Raw genomic sequence first — 16,559 nt, forward strand, 5'->3', positions numbered from 1 at the left:
AACAGCCTCATCCCAGTCCACCGGTATAAACAACAACAGAAAACACAAACCCCCGGGCTGCAACACAACAATCCCTGGGGTCCACACTCTGTCACCTTTTAGAAAGCAAGCTTCTCTCTCAGTTTAATGGGCCTCCCACCCACAAGTACGTATGAGTTCCCATAGCCTACCAGCAGCATAACATGCTGTCAAGCATCTCCAAGTAGCTTCCTCTACAAGAGCTCCTCCCCCTTGGCTGCTGCTCAAGAACTAACCCCAGCCATGGGGTTTATCTGTCTCCACGTGCCTGCCTCCTTCCCATCAGCTCCTGGGACCCTCTCTCTAGGCAGTTTCTGCCCTTAAGGAGCAGGCACCGCTTAGTGCCCTGCAATGTACATGATTGGTTTTTTATCTATAATTTGTTAAAATGATATCTTCTGACAAATGTTGTGTGTGTAGTCTTTGACAGCTCACCAAAACTCAAGTGGCCCTCCAGCCAACATAATTGCCCACCCCTGCCTTAGGCACTAGAACTGAAATTCCTCATGGTTGGTTTGATGCTGGTGGGGGGAAGTTTGGGAAGGTTTGAAATTAATCTGATACACTTGGGCGGCGGAGGGAGAGGTAGTAAGAAAAACACATTAAAAGCAAGTCAATTTTATTTCCCACACATTCCAAACACTGCTCTCAGAATCCTTTCTCTTCTCCATCTACAAATCACTTTAAAAAAAAAAGGAGTTTTGATCATTGAAGTATTTCAAAGCTAAAATCCGTAAGGTGGGAAGGACCTGCCTGTCTGAGCTCTTCATAAACATCCAGCTAAAGCAGCGCTATTGCCAGTTACAGGCTGGCCTCTTGGGAAAGAGCCAGTCCGTGATAGATGGATAGAAACTCTCTGCTTCTCTACGCTGTTTGTAAAACTGTCATACTCCAGTGCCAGTTCACAACCTGCTGTAAATTTAGATGCTCCCTTTGCTGCAAGCTCAGGGTAACCGCTTTCTAGTTTTGATTATACTGCAGTCCTTTCGGCTTCCCCATGGAGGTTGTAAGCAGAGAGATTCCCATTGCCCAGCACGAACGGTATCACAGCTGATGTAAATTCTGTGACTTTTTGCCCATGAATTTAGCTCATGGCTAGACAGTGACTTTTGTGCAACTGTGGAGTGAGGAAAACTAGAGGCGGTTGGAATTTTTTCGCTGGAATGTATTTGGCTCATAGAGCACAGTTTAATTGAAATGAAAATGCTCTGCAAGTCGGGGTGCGGCAACAAGCTTAATAAAAACAGGTTTCTCAGATCCAGAATGATTCCCTACCCACTTCAAAACAAACAGTAGTCTGTGGATCACCTCAAACATGGGAGGCATGAGCTCAGGTCCCTTCCATGCCTAATTCAGACCAGTGCACCACTGTCACTAGCTGTATGGTTGTAGAGGCAACTTCCATAATTTGATTGGAGTCCACTGAAGTGCACTTATGTCAGCCTGAGTCTACAGGTAGCCTGAAATGCTAGCTCTCCGAGCTGTGACCTTCTCCTTTAAGCCCAGGGGTTGTTCCCTGTGAAAATGGCCAACTTCTCCAAGCTAGTTCTACACTGCAATGATTCATCCTGAAAAGACTTTGTGAAGTGAAGTGAATGCTGTATGTAAATACGCACACTGGATCAGGCTGCAGGACTGACAACAGGTCAAAAGGAGAGTGAAATGAAATAACGTCACTGAAGTCTATGCTTCCTGTCAACAGTCTAGTGTGCTGCCCAGGAAGCACGGTCTAGGTATAGCAGACCTAGTGCAATAAGCATTAAAGTCAGCAACAAGGTTATGTTAGAGTCCATTTGGCATTGGAACATAGGGGCAGATTTTGTAGTAACCATTACTGTTGAAGTGTATTGTCTGAGACCGAGTTACCTAAGCTTTTATCACCCCCATTAGGACTATAATTTTAAGTGCATTCTAATAATCAGTTTCTTGGAAATTTCTGCTCAGCAAACCAAAGCAATTTAAATGAACATTGGTTGGCAAATTAATTAGGCATAGAAGGCACAGGTGAAACAGATTAGCAGGTCATCCATGCCATCCTCAGCAGATAGCTGCTGCCTAAAAATAGAGGTATGAACCTTTTGACCAACCTAGATTTCAGTGTTCAAAGCTTTGCAGCTCCCACCAGTATTCCTGGGGATTATTCCACAACCTAATGGGTGCATCTACATGTGCAATTAATGTGAAGTAATACGCTCCAGAGCTTATTGCCCCAGACTTTATTGCTCCTGGGTGTGCCATTTGAATGTGCACCCAGGGACGGCAGCACAATGAACTGAATTGGAGCAGCTCTGGCTGGAAGGGGGCCCCCGAGGGTCAGCCTGACAACCCGGGGCTGCTCTGACCTGGCTGGGGATGAAGGTGCTCCAGTGCGGGGCTAGCCAACAGGCAGCCCCTGCACTGAAGCACCAGCATGCCCAGCCAGCTGTGGCAGCTTCTACACATATGGTGTGGTAGAGTAAAAAATCTGCAGAAAGATGACTTGTATTTACAAGTACTACCCCGCTGTGCAGTAAATTAGTTTACTCCAGCCTAATAGGGGCGCACATGTAGATGTGCAACATTTTCTGTGAAGCTAGTCTACTCTGCAGTCAACACCTTGTGTGGATGTTCCCAGTTTATATTATCAAGAAGATTTTTCTTGATATTCTACTTCTGTTCCTTCCTTTTCAATTTAGTTGCTCCTAGCTAAACCTCCCTGCACCATGCTAAATAATCCTTCCCTCTTTTGGTGTGAAACCCTGGCGCTTTTGAAGACAGTAAGGTCAATGAATCCCATATTACATTTTGATATCATAAAATATTTGCTGATCACACACTGTTGTGGTTTAGTAGTAGAATCCTTGTCTGCCATGCAGGACACCTGGGTTCAGTTCCCAGATGCGTGTATAACTATAGCCATTGAGGCACTGAACGTGTGGACTCAGTCTGGTCCTTGGGTATTGTTTCAATGGACTAAAAGGAGGATGGAAGGTATTTGTAGCCTTTGCTTCTCCATACTCCTGCCTAGGCATACACATTGAAGGTCCTTATGACCTTTCACGCATATACCATGATCCAGAAGGATCAACAGTTGCCTACTGTTTGCAGACTACTTTTATTTTTCCTTTTAGTTCCCATATAGCCACACATAACCAAACATTGTTTGTTCAGCCTACTGGTGATTTCTTTTTCCTCTTCTCTGAACTCCTCTCAAATCTGCAGATCTTTCTGGTAACGTGAGGAGAGACTTTCAAAAAGCCTAGATCCGTCAGAGGCTATATAGAAAAGGTCTGTTGCTTTCCTGCATCATTTATGAAAATAAAAAGGACACACATTCCTATTTATGACTGAGAAAAGTCTTAAAAATGTGATGACCCCTCTTCAACCCCTATTTATTCTCCAGTTCTTCAGGGTACTACTTAAACACATACTTAACTGAACTCAGTGGGACAGCTGATATGCTGAAGGTTAGGCATAGGCTCAGTTAATTAGTAGAGACAAGTTTAATTGCAGAAAACTGATATTTCACCTAAGCATCAAGAGAACATGGTAGTTATCACTGATTTCCCCTCCTTACCTCTCCCTTCCCCTCCTTACCAGCTGCCTACCCTGCAAAAAAACATTGAACTTCAAAAACGTGGAAATTCTGTAGCTAAAATTCAGCACCCAATATTAACTTTGCTTCCACAATCTGTTTGTTTGAAGTACTAAAATTGTACATTGTGTTTAAAATAGTATGGGCCTGTGTGTTTAGGGTATTACAAGTATGTATTGGGTTTTTATGACTTTTATTAAAATTGTCATAATCATCGGCCATCCCTTATAGTTGAGGATGATTGTCTTCCTTGATTGTTTTATCTGTGGGTCTGAAAATGGCTGACAAGGCCAGTCTGGGATTGACAGGTTCTACTGCAGCTCGGGCATGTGTTTCCGCTTGGGATGGACAGCTCTGGATTCCTAATTCAGCCTGTGATGCTGCTTCTGCTGCTCCCACTTTCCCATCTCCTATTGTTGTCGTGCGGTTTCATAGTACTGAGATGCTTGCAGCAGACTCTTCCTTCATTTGGGGAGGTCTTGGGTGATAGCCTGCCACAAATTGATGTCAATGTTGCATTTTTTCCAAGTCAGCCTTGAGGATATCCTTAAAGCACTTTCTCTGTCCTCCTCTTGAGTGTCTACCTCCACTGAGTTGGCAGAATAACACTTGCTTCTAGAGTCTGGAGTCAGACATCTGGATTGATGTGGCTGGCCCAGCAAAGTTGATGTTGAATGATCATCACCTCAGTGGTCGTGATGTTTGCTTGTGAGAGGACGCTAATGTCAGTGCATTTGTGATGCACCACTGGATTCGAAGGATCCATCAATATAGGCACATTATAGGCTTATAGGCTTAGGTATTATAGGGTTTCTCTACACAGTAAAAAGCCAACATGATTGCAACACGTATGAATACGCCTGGTTGAGCTTAATCTAGCTAGCTTGGATAAGGAGAGGTAGCACGGGCTTTACACTGGCCATGACCATAGAGGGCTTGTTGCTTGGTCTTGCTGAGCCCCATGTCTAGTGTAGGTAGGCTAGCATGCATTATGATCACACCTTCATTTTGCTGTGTGGACAATACCCCTAGTGACACACTTGACCTTTTGGGTGGAGGGTGGCAATTTTGATCTTCACTGAGGTTTTGAATTTGGTTCAGTCATATGGCAGTGTAGAGGAGTGCTGCTGAGGTGCTGCTGGTCATTGTTACTGTACTGGCCGACAAAATGAATGTGACCCGTATCTTCTTTACAGAAGCAGAGCGGTAGATTTCCAACTTACTGGTAGCGCTGTATTTGAGTACGCTGGTCTGTGGTTGAATGATGAGTTATAGATCAGGACCATGATTCATCAAGCTGGTTAAGCACATGCCTACATTCTGGCTTGTGAGTACCACCCTTCCCTTTATTGGTCCTACTTGCATGCATACCATTAAGCATGTACTTAATCAGGACCTATATGGAAGGTAAGTGGGTCATGCTGGGTATGTGTTTTAAGCAAGGGACTTCAGTGAGGAAGGATGTTTCTGATTCTGTGGTTTCTTCATGCCCCTGTGATGGAGCGTGGCCCTCAAGTTGGATACCCCACCTCTACCACCAGCAGATCTACTTCTTTGTAAAGAGAGAGGTCTTCAGGTTTTTGCTCACCAAGTTCCGTCTCTGATAACATTCATGCCTTGTGTAGGTGGGGAATGTTACTACTCCTTGTGCTTACTTTCCTGAAATTTCCAAGGAATTTTAGTCCAGGGACTCTTTGTTCTGCATGCTATTATTTTTCAGGATACTGTGCTCCTCACTCTCCTTATCAGGAAAAAGTAAAATTATTCATCACCCTGTTTCTGTTGCCAGTAATTTCACTTCTTAAACATCAAGGCTTTTGCATTTTAACGATGAACGTAAATCTAAAAAAAAAAAATTGATCGCTTTGAAGCAGGGGTGTCAAACTCATCTGGTCCCACAAGCAGAGTGAGGTGCAGGGGGCTGGTCTGCAGGCCTGATCTGCAGTGCAAGGCTGTGTTGTCTGTCTCACGGGGTTGGAAGTTAGGCAAGAGCATCATTAATGACTGCAGCTCCCAGAGCCACAAAAGCCATTACTTCTCACACCGCTGCATTTCTGGCCCATGTGGACACAGACCTGTGCTTTTGAATCTGGCCCATGCGCCATACCTTTGACACCTTTGCTTTAAAGGAAATTTTTGTGCCCACTTCACCCAGAAATGAACCCAGCTGAGGAGTTATGTCTTCTCAGGGACTGAGAAACTGGTGTTGTGAGAGGCTGGAGCATGGCAGTGGATGTCCTGTTCTGTCTGCCATTGGCCACTGTGTAGCCTTTAGGCAGGTCGCCTAAAACAGATACATAGACCTGGGTATGCTGTATTTTCTCATACACAACATGCCCCAGAAATGCACCTGGTTTTTGAAAAGCAGAATGAAGAAAAATGATATGTCCGAATAGCAGCAGTGGGGGAGCAAGCCTGCTCACTGTTCTGCTCTCCATGGATCGCATGTGGGTTTTGCTGTCACTTTGGCACACAACCAGAAATGGTTTCACTGATGTATTATATCATAGGGAAGTAAGGCTGGCAGGGACTTCAAGAGATCATTTAGTTTAGGGGGAATGCAATCATTTTGGGTGAAGGGCCGCTTACTGAGTTTTGGCAAGCCATTGAGGGCCACATGACAGGCATCCAGGGGCAGATAAATATTAATTTCCAAATTTTGTAGGGGCCCCGCGGGCCAGATCGCGGCAGGTCGCATCCGGCCCACAGGCTGCATTTTGCCCACCCCGATCTAGTCCATCCAGGGTTCTTACCACATTTCTTGCATATAATGCCTGCTACATTTCCAGCAGCTGTTTTTTCAGGGGAAAATGTGTGTTGTATGTGAGAGAATACGGTGAGAATACGGTGTTGTGGAAATTTGATCAGCTACTGTGTAGCACCCATACACCGAAGGGTGTGCTCATACACCGAGGAGCCCTGATCTCGTCCCTTTTGCTGGGCTCGCTCTTAGTCGCAATCAATTAGGCAGAGAATGAGAGAGTGTCAGCAAGATGATTTATTTCTCTGCAGAGGGGTAACTCAATGTCACAGAGAGCTCCCCTGAACTGAGTTTACAGCTTGGTATTTATACATTAAGCATTGCATTGCTTCATTGTTGCGCGGCATCTAGGTTTTTCCTCTTGCCATTACAAAATTACAAAACACAGTACAGAGCAAACTTGGGCTAGTTGAAACTGGTTTCGTGGTTACACATTACTGTCAGTGAGAAGTACACCTCGCTTACTGTCTGCAAGAGGTGATCTTTAATCTTAGGGGAAAAAGGTCATCTGCTTTTTCAAGGGTCATTTGCTTTTTATGATTGTATTGCTGTTTTCTCTTACAGTGGGTAGGTATGTGTGCGTGTATGTGAAAAATCTCTCTGTGCCTCAGTTTCCTTCTTGAGTGGATGGACGTTGTATGATCCTGGATACATACCTCAGAGGGGTACTGTGCCAATTGCTGATAAATGCTTTAGCCCTTGCCTGAAAGTTCCTGTATAGAGATCCTCCTGGTGTTAGCAGGTGTGATATAGGTGTTTCAAGAAAAATACTGGTGCCCACTTGGTCTCTGTTTATATTTCTGTCCAGCTGCTATGAGTTTATCTAGACTCCCTTGCTGTCTGCTGGACGGTGCATGACTTGCCATTACTTCTTGTCTTCCTGGTGGTGGCTTCAAGGTGATATCCTTATCTGGGTGAAAAGGTACTTTCTTTTCCTCTTCTCTAGGCCAGGTGGTTGCTGATAGATAAGACACAGACATTGATAAACAAATGATTTATGGTAATCTCTTGTAATGCTTATTCTATAGCTCACAGAATTATAAGTGGCACGATGGCAAAACTGAACAACTGATCATCCGATACTGGTCATAGTGCTTAAACATGGCTTCTCAGGCTGCCCAGAGTTTCCTGCAGCCCCTCTCCTCTTGGATGTCCCGGATGTATGAAGCTGTCCAGCAAGCAGGAGACTCTTTATCTGCCTCCTTGGTCAATCTGGGCAAAGTGGACCACAAGTTGGAAGACTATGGGGATCGAGACTTGGAGGAGAGCGATGGAACTTATGAGGATTACTCTGAGAGCTCAGATGATGAAAGAAGTTTGAGTCACGACAGGGAGGGTGCAGAGTGGGCTGAAGACCTGCAGCCTGGTCACAGTCACTTTCCATTAGCAAGTGACAACCCTGACGCGCAGACACTGCTCTGCAGCTCTGATGGGGATCTGGGATGGTCCAAAGGAGCGAGAAGTAGCACCAGCTTCCCAGAGGGCAGCAGGTCTCCCGCGTCGGATAGGTATGAGGACCACCAGATGATAAATGGGCTTCCTACCATCCCTGAAGAAGACGACCACCACCGCAAGAGGATGAGGGGCCGCCAGCACAATCGTGACATGGGTGCCTCGTTAGAAAATATGAACGGGATGACAAGTGCGACAGGTAAGCGGATAGAAAATGCCCCAGCAATGTTAGCCAAGAGGGCTGATCTCCACTGCTTTTGATTAGATTGAGTGGCTAATCAGCTCATTGTATTGCGACATCTCTGTTTCTTTGCACTAAGACAAAAAAGCTACATGCCTGATTCTCTCCTTGGCCTTCCAGAGTGAGCTGCATTGAAACAGAAGGAGTTTCACTGATGTTGAAACGCTGCACGTTGGAGGGAAATTTGTGTTAAGCATGCAGTTTCTTTCCCCATGTTTATATGGTCGGGGCTCGTGGGGCTGACATGTTACTGTGCTGTGGACTTGAGCCAGAATGATTCAGGTAGCAGAACTCTTACAAGGAAGCTTTTAGTGCTGAGCCTTCACTTGGAGGATAGTTTGGCTGTATGTCATTGCTATTTAAAAAACAAAAAGATATCTACTCTTATTTCCCCTGCGTCAGGCACTTCAGGATGGTAGTTCTCTTATTTGCTCTGGATTGCTGCACTACAAGCCACACAGAAATCATAGGAAGTTAGGGCTGAAAGGGACCTCAGGAGGTTGTCTAGTCCAACCCTGATCAAAGCAGGACCAGCCCCAACTACATCATCCCAGCCAAAGCTTTGTCTAGCTGGGTTTTGAAAGCCTCCAAGGATGGAGCTGCCAGCGCCTCTCTGGGTAACCTGTTCCAGTGTTTTACTACCCTCCTAGTGAGAAAATTCTTCCTAATATCTAACCTCAACTTCCCTTGCTGCAACTTGAGATGGTTGCTCCTTGTTTTGTCATCTGCCATCACTGAAAACTGTCTAGCTCCATCCTTTTTTGAACTCTCCTGCAGGGAGCTGAATGCTGCTATTAAATCCCCTCTCAGTTTCCTCTTCTCTAGGCTAAATAAGTCCAGTTCCAGCTCCCTCGAGCCATTTGTCCCCCTCCTCACAGCATTTCAGGTGACTTCCAAGAGGACAATAGGCTGGAAATTGTAGGAAATGGCACAGAATTTCCTTTTAGTTTTGAATCTGAATATCTGTTGTTAACATTAATGGAAATAAAGAAGTGCAAGGGGGGGGCTGCCCCTAGGAATGAGTCTCCATTGCCCAGAGGGGTTGTACATGCCCCTAATGATGTAAAGTCAGAAGGAATTCTTGGCCAACGCTGAGAGGATGCCCACACTCTTTGAGCAGAGAGGAAAGGCCGCCACATTGCCTCTGTGCCATCGGCTGGGTCTCCGCATGCAGCAAGGGTGAGCTGACAAAGGTGAGAGCCGGAGTCCTGACCACGTAGTACGGAGGACATGCTGTATTAAAGCCAAGATGCAGGGGCTGGGACACCCTCCGGGCCTAAAATAAAATTTTCCAAGGTGACTTAGGAATTGAAGTCTCACAACAGGACTTCAGAACGAGGTTCCCAAGTCGTGCCTGAAAACAGGACACAGAGGCCTTTGGTGGATTTTTAGCTAGGTCTTGCAAAAGGCTCAGAGCGTCTCTGGAGAGCAGCTTAGCTCCTTTGATAGAGGTGGAAGCCCTGAGTGCTCAGGTCTGCAGAGGGTCACAATCAGGCCATGTGCATGGTTATGGTCAGTAGGGAGCCACCTTCATAGTGAGCCACTATGATCCAAAACTTGTCAATAAAATTAAATCTACCCTTTCTCTGCACTGCCATGTCCAATGAATAAGCAAATGCTTAGGAAGGAAGGAATTGCCAGTCTGTGTAACTCCCTTCCACACTATCCCCTTTCCCCAATCACCTTCCCCTAAAACCTTTTGGCTCCTGTTTCAGACCAGGACCAATGTTGGTGCTCAAATGAGCAATCCTTCCCTTCATAGCGGTACTTTCAAGAGGGTAAGCGTCACAAACACTCTGTGATGCAAGAACTATGGGGTATTTCTGTGGCTGCACTGCTAGGACCAGAAGGGTGCAAAATCCACCTGGCCCACACCCCCAATTTTTTCTGCCCATACATTAAGGACTGGGATTGCAGCTGCTTTGCCTCAGTCCCTCTCTGTGAGAATGTCTGGCCATTGAATTTGTGTTAATCCCTTGGCCCATCTGTCGATAACCGCTCTCCTCACCCGCCTATTTGTAGCGTCTGTAGATGGAGCCGTACTCTACAACAGTGGTTTTCAGCCGGAGGTCCGTGGACCCCTGGGGGTCCACAGACTATGTCTAAGGGGTCTGGAAAAGATTGCTTTGATCAATTAAAAGTACGTGAATGCCCGCACTTACAATTCAGAGGGGTCTGCACCTCCTGTTGAAATTTCCAAAGGGATCTGTACCTCCATTTGAAATTTTTTAGGGGTCTGCAAATGAATAAAGGTTGAAACCCACTGCTTTAGAGAGCACCCCCCACCCTGCACAGCCACGGCCTCTCCCATCTCACCCACTGAAGCTTAAAAGATGCCAAGGACCCTGCAATCACCTGGATGAATTTCACTCCTAGTTCTCTCTCAAGAGCTTTTTCCTGGTGCCTCCATGCCAGGTACTGCCCTAAGGGCCATATTGTGCCCGTACAGTACCTGATGCCAGTGAAGTTGCAGGCATGGACCCAGAGCTGGTTACAGCATGAAGCCTTGGCTTCTCAGGTCTTACCTAAAAGTTGTGTCGTGTGGTGAAAGCGTTGAGCGGAGACTGAAAATGTCTGGCTTAAGGACTTTTCCCCACATCCCAGACATGGTAGAACATGTTCTGCTACTGAAGGTGGCACTTCACTTGCTAAGTATATACACACCGCCTCTCCAACTTCCTCTTATTTTGTCTCTCCCTTCAGATTCGCTCCCTGACACCGAGCACATGAAATGCTCTGACAATAATTGAGCCACACAGCGGTAGCGATACCCTGACAACTTCAAATTTCACTTGTGGATTGAAAATGATCTGGAGAAAATGCATGAGGTGTCCTTGTTTCTGTTAACTTTGTTCCTAACCCTAGATGACAGCATAAGTGAACATATGGGCTGGGTGACATTCTGCAAAAGACATGTATTCAGTAGCATCAATATTACAGTTCTGAACAATTCTTTTTCTTTTCTTTTCTTTTCTTTTCTTTTCTTTTCTTTTCTTCTTTTTCTTTCATATTTTCTCCCCCAGTCCTGCAAAAGCATGCTTTTCTATTTGTCCTCATTCTTTTCAGAACATTGCATCTTGATTTTGTTTTATTTAATGTACCATATTTCTCTCCACAATAGAAGATTTTTAAGCTAAATTGGCACAAAACAAGAGCGATGCTGAATGCTTTTTGTTGCCATGGAAATATTCCTGGGCACTTACTGAAGACCTGGTTGCCAACAGTAATGTAAAACAGAGAAAATAGATACACTTCATTTAACAGCCACCAATGATTAAGAGCCCCCAAAACCTGTTACAAGGTCATCCTAATATAGACTTTAGAGTTTAAAAGACTATGGAAGCAAAGCCTTTTAGATGAACTGTGGACAACACCTTTGTTACACAAAGTAAAGACAATAAAATTGCAGTTTAAATTGATCACTTTTCTCTATTCTTTTTTTTAATCAAATATGTTTTAAATGAGCTTTGTTCAATCACATGGTTTTGTTTCCCTGGAGCCGGTTGCCTGTTTGCTAAATGAGGCGCTCTGATGGACTCATTTAGTGCAATCACAGGCATGGTTAGAAGAAGGTGTGTAACAAAGTGTTGGAGCGCTGAAATCTGGCCCTCGACTCAAATGTTGTGTGGGTTACTATTGTACCTGCTGACCTGCTGCAATGTAGATTTGGCATCCACCAAGTCTTGTGCTGAACCACCAGGCACTAATTAGATGTCACTGAGTAATTAATGTTACAGACAATCACAGAGACAAGTTCCCAGGCAGAGTCACTTTGAACACATTTGGCCACAATTTTAAAAACCAACAGGATAGGCTTGACCCGGGTGGGGTGCTGTGGACACTGGATATCCTGTCCATGTTAACAAAGGTTTGGTTGCCTTGCTGCATGTTGTGCCTTTAGAAATAGTCTAAGTACCTATGCTGTTCTTCTATGGCCTCAGTAGAAAACAGGGATGGTTTTACAGTGAATAAAAACAGGAAGGACTGATAGGATTTAGGGCAAGATGTGGCCCACAAGGCAGATCTGGCCTGCAGAGCAGTGTAATCTAGCTTCCCACGGGTGTAGAAATGTGGCAGTGAAACAAACAGTGACTGTTAATGTCTGAGGCTTGCAGACCCTCAGCAATGAATGCTGCCACCGCTCATCCTACCCCTGGATTTCTGGACCTGTGGGGAGCCTCCAGGCCAGGTGACAGTCCTGCATGCTGGACTGGCACCACACCGCTCATCCAGCCCACAGGCCTGCCCTGGATCTGGCCTGCGGACTGGCCCTGTGCCATTTACCTGGCCCATGAACGTGGGTGGGGTGGTCATCACTAGTTTGGGGGATTAGCAGTGGGCCTTTGCTCTCTAGGCTTGACACCAGCTCAAGTAGTGTAAATTGCCTGCAGGTAAGGCAGGCACCATTTAAATAGTACACGTGGCAGTAACTGTCAGGGACCCTAGCAGGCAGCCCAGCCTGGACTGATTGCCTAAACAGCTATATCTCGCCTGACTGCCAAGCTCTACCCTGGCTAGTTAACCAGCTGGTTTCTTCGTTGCCTGCTGGGAATGCATCCTGCCCATCTAGGCCTACCCGTAGCAGCAGCCTCCAGACCAGTCAAGAGTCTCACCTGTCTGCTGGCTCCTGCAGTCTCTGGCTTTCCTGGTTCCTGACCCTGCTTTTGGCTTATTTCTGGATTTTGGCCTTGGGTTTCCCTGTGAATGCTTTCCTGCCTCCTGATCCTGGTTTCATCTGCTCTCAGACTGCACCCTGTGGATTGTCCCTTGGATTTGGTAACTTGGGAGCTGATTCCTGGATCCTGGCCCTGGCCTGTGGTATGGACTCTGCCCCTGGATTTCCCTGGTAATCCAGCTCCTGAATTCTGACCCAGCCCCTGACCCCCAGCCTGTCCTCAGTGGCCCAGCTGTTAGGCAAAACTGCCTACACCCTGGTCCCTTACAGTAACCATTCACCAAATCTCAGATGTCATTGTTAAAAGAAGAGAGGCATTTAGCCATGTTAGCCTGATGTCAGGCAGAAGGTAGGAAAGAGTGCAGACAAATCCTTGGAGCCTTTTCATCCCGGGTCACCGTTGGAGTTGGTCGGCTGCATGTGAATCATTCTCAGCTTGTTCACACAAAACCGTTTTCTAAAGCATGTTAACTGATTTGCATCACACAGTTTGAATCAAATTTAAATTTGAAATAAGGATTCATAGACGATCATTGACCATCAGGGAGGTTTTCATACATTTTTGCACTTCCGCAGTAGGGACAGCAGAGGGCATCTGGTACTACGCCTCTTGGTGGACGCCAGCAAAAGCAAGCCCTGATACCTGCCATATATACAGTTTGAATTGCCTAATTCAGAGTGCTCTACTCTGCATTCAATGTGGATTAGTTGATTCAGACTGGAGCCAATTTTAATTCAGACTACAGCTGTCCCCGTGTATATAGCGATGACTGTAATCCGGATTAAACCTAGAAAAATGTGACATCTGTAAACGGCCTGTGGGTCCAGACCCTTAGAGACTTACATGGTTCAGAGCCATGAGCTATTGTAGGCAGCAACCTATTGAATCAGGTGGTTGCAAATGAAAATATCCCTGGTGTGCGTATAGGAGGTAAAAGGAGAGGGGAGAGGATGCTGCCCAGACAGATAATAAGTGGGCTGATTACATCAGTTGAGGCAAACAAGGCAGTTAACACCTGGAGAGAGACTGGAGTAAACAGCTGGTCAGGGTTTGAATTATACTTTGACTCTTAGGGGGAGGAGTTGTAAAAAAAATAAATAAATGAAACCCGGTTTATTGGAAGGAAGAATCCAATTGGAGACCCCCTAGGTTATGATTTTCAAATCTTACAGGGGGACTCTCGTCTCTAATGGGGGGGACTCAGCCCACCCAAGCTCCCCCAAAATTCACACCCTGCAGGTGGTTCAGGTTATGGGATAAGAATCCACAGTCCCCAAGACCACAGCCTATACACTCCAGCCTATGGATGATTTCTTCTTCAGCAGTCTTGTGCTCCAGTGGCTTTTTAAAAGATTTCTTGCTCTGTTAAAGGTGCGACTTGCAGCACTAAGAGACTGCTCCCCACTTCATGCTACCCTAATGCTCCTTCTCCTGGTACTCAGAGCAAGCCCCCGGCCTCTGCTCAGGTATTTCCACATCCTTACAGTCCCTTATGCTGTTACTTAACGCATGCTGAAATTCGCAGGACCTGCTCCCTTTCAGGGCTGCAAATAGCAAAGTGCTAACAGGGCTTGGGATAGAAGAATTAATTCTTCATCCATCGCACTGGGCGTTTTTCTGATTGCCAAATTAGCCTGCTTGTATGCAGCTTAGACTGTCATGACCTAATGTACTTTTCAGGCTGTTTAGTACTTACGTAAACTGAACACAGATTGGCCTTGTCAGTCATGGAGAGCAGTCATCCTCAACTGCAAGGGATTGAGAGAAGCAAGACAGTCATCCTCCACTGCAAAGAGAAGAGAGAAAATGATCATAGTGGTCTTAGTTCTTTGGGAAAACTCCCTTGCTATCCATCACAAAGCACCACGCTGACATTAATTTTAGACCTTCCTAAAATGGACCGTTTTCCCTATGCTTTTATCTGTGGGCCTGAAATTGAGCCGGGGTAACATCCACCCGTGAGCAGGACTGTGAGATATGTCAACCTATATGATGAATGGATAGAAAATAAAAACAGTGGAAACAGAACCTAGAAATTACATACTCACACAAAATAAAGAAAAACGCGTTGTGGCTAGTTCCCTTGAGGTGGATGCTAATGTATGTGTCTACATAGAGATCCTTTAGTCCAGTGGTTCTCAACCTTTTTAGGTTCAAACGTAGGCACCAAACCTACAAACCTAAATCTTGACCAGGTATGTGCCTGTACATCAGAAAACATGCAGAGCTAACCAGGGCAGGACCTAACCTTCATCCTCATTCTTGGTGTAAAAGCACCCATCAAGCCCAGAGAAAGTAGAGCCCTCAGTCTTTAAGATGCGACAGGATGGCGACGGTGACCTCAAGTTGGTATCTGCCATATCAGAGGTCGTAGAATTTCAGCCAGTAATTACTGGAGAATTATTCTTCCCTCCTGCATACGTATGTCCACTTTGCTGAGCTCAATACTTTATTACCTGTAGAGCTGAGAGACTCCCGGCAGGAAGTGGGTCCCACTGGGTGCTGTAAACCCCTTGCATGCCTTCACACATTTAATGAAGAGACCTTGCTTGTTGTCCAAAGCAAGTTCGTGCTGGACCTAGAGTCTATCACCGAGGTTGGATGTCTTTCTAAATGTACGGCAATAACTGTGTGATGCTAAATTTACTCGTCATCTTGGTAAGACCTTGGCAGCACCTCTCACTAAAAAACATGCTCCAGAGCCCTTGAAACAGAAGGGTGTCCTGCACTCAAAACAGAAATTGTTTAAAGCCCCCATTGAACCCTTAGCAATAGTAGGATCAATTAAAGGGACTAAAACAGGTGACACATGGAATGCTTTTGGATCCAGCCTTCTTTGCTTCCCAGAAGGGGAGCACATAGTAGGAGCGTGGATATCCATCCGGTGTCTCAAGAAGACTGTGGGAGTCTGAAGGTTTGTGCGTTTTTTTAAATGAAGCACAGACACGCGCTGCGTTGACTGACTACTCTCTTTGGGGGATAAAGACTCAGCTTTGAAACTCCGAGCATCTGCTCAGAATTAATCCGCACACACGTCTGTTCCCCAAGTGTGATAGCATAACCTTTTTAATAGGTTTTCTGCAGTTTTCGCCTTTCAGTTCCCCGCTCGATCGGTTTCAGTCTCTTCTATCTTTTGAACATTTTAAGGTGGACAGACTAGTCCTACGCCTTTGTGATTGTGTCTCCTGGGCAATCCTTAGGAAAGGCTCATAACAACCCTGTGAAGAAGTAGCAGAATGCTCTTTTTATGGAGAAGGAAATGAAAACACAGAGGAGCTGAGAAAAAAGCTTCCCTGGCCTTTCATTTAAGGTGCCCGTCTTTAAGCCATATTAAATCTGATTTTTCAGCCAGTGCACTTGCAGTTTCCATTGGAGAGAAATTAAAGCCAGGAGTGTACAAACACCTTTGAAACTCAGGCAAAAGAAAGGATAGGATGACTAAAATGGAGGTGGCATTTCAAATCCTGAGCATATCAGAGTTTTTCCTATCATCCGGAAATATGGTATAGAGACAGATGACCTATTTATTTACTGCAGTATCACCAGAAAGAGGAGGAAGATGGTAACACTACTTGTTCAGAGCATTTGTTGATAGGTCAGTAGTGTTGTCTGTGGCACGCTGTTTGTGCTTTGCTTGGGCTTTAAAGTGCCTACTTGGAAATAAGAGTGTGTGAACCATGGTGCAGGAGGGGACAGTACAAGTCACCATCAGCTATTGAGATAAAGCCAATTGGAATATGAAAAAGTTTTTTCTTCACCAGCAAGAAGGCTTATTATTATTTGTAGTACGATCGCACCTGAAGGCCTCAGTCAAGCGTGCATTTGGGTGCAAATATA

The 16,559-nt window shown here is 45.5% G+C and overlaps 1 protein-coding gene across 1 annotated transcript in view; it reads left to right on the plus strand.

Moving 5' to 3' along the window:
* SYT16 (synaptotagmin 16) overlaps positions 1-16,559 on the plus strand; it is a 77,951-nt gene that overhangs the window by 14,042 nt on the left and 47,350 nt on the right. Inside the window, exon 2 of the mRNA XM_019550936.1 lies at positions 7,382-8,004. Coding sequence (XP_019406481.1) covers positions 7,455-8,004 — 550 coding nt within the window. The 5' untranslated portion in view covers positions 7,382-7,454. The remainder of the gene's footprint in view (positions 1-7,381; positions 8,005-16,559) is intronic.

Source organism: Crocodylus porosus, unplaced genomic scaffold (assembly GCF_001723895.1).
Source record: "Crocodylus porosus isolate Cpor-Errol unplaced genomic scaffold, CroPor_comp1, whole genome shotgun sequence".
NCBI classification, from domain to species: Eukaryota; Metazoa; Chordata; order Crocodylia; family Crocodylidae; genus Crocodylus; species Crocodylus porosus.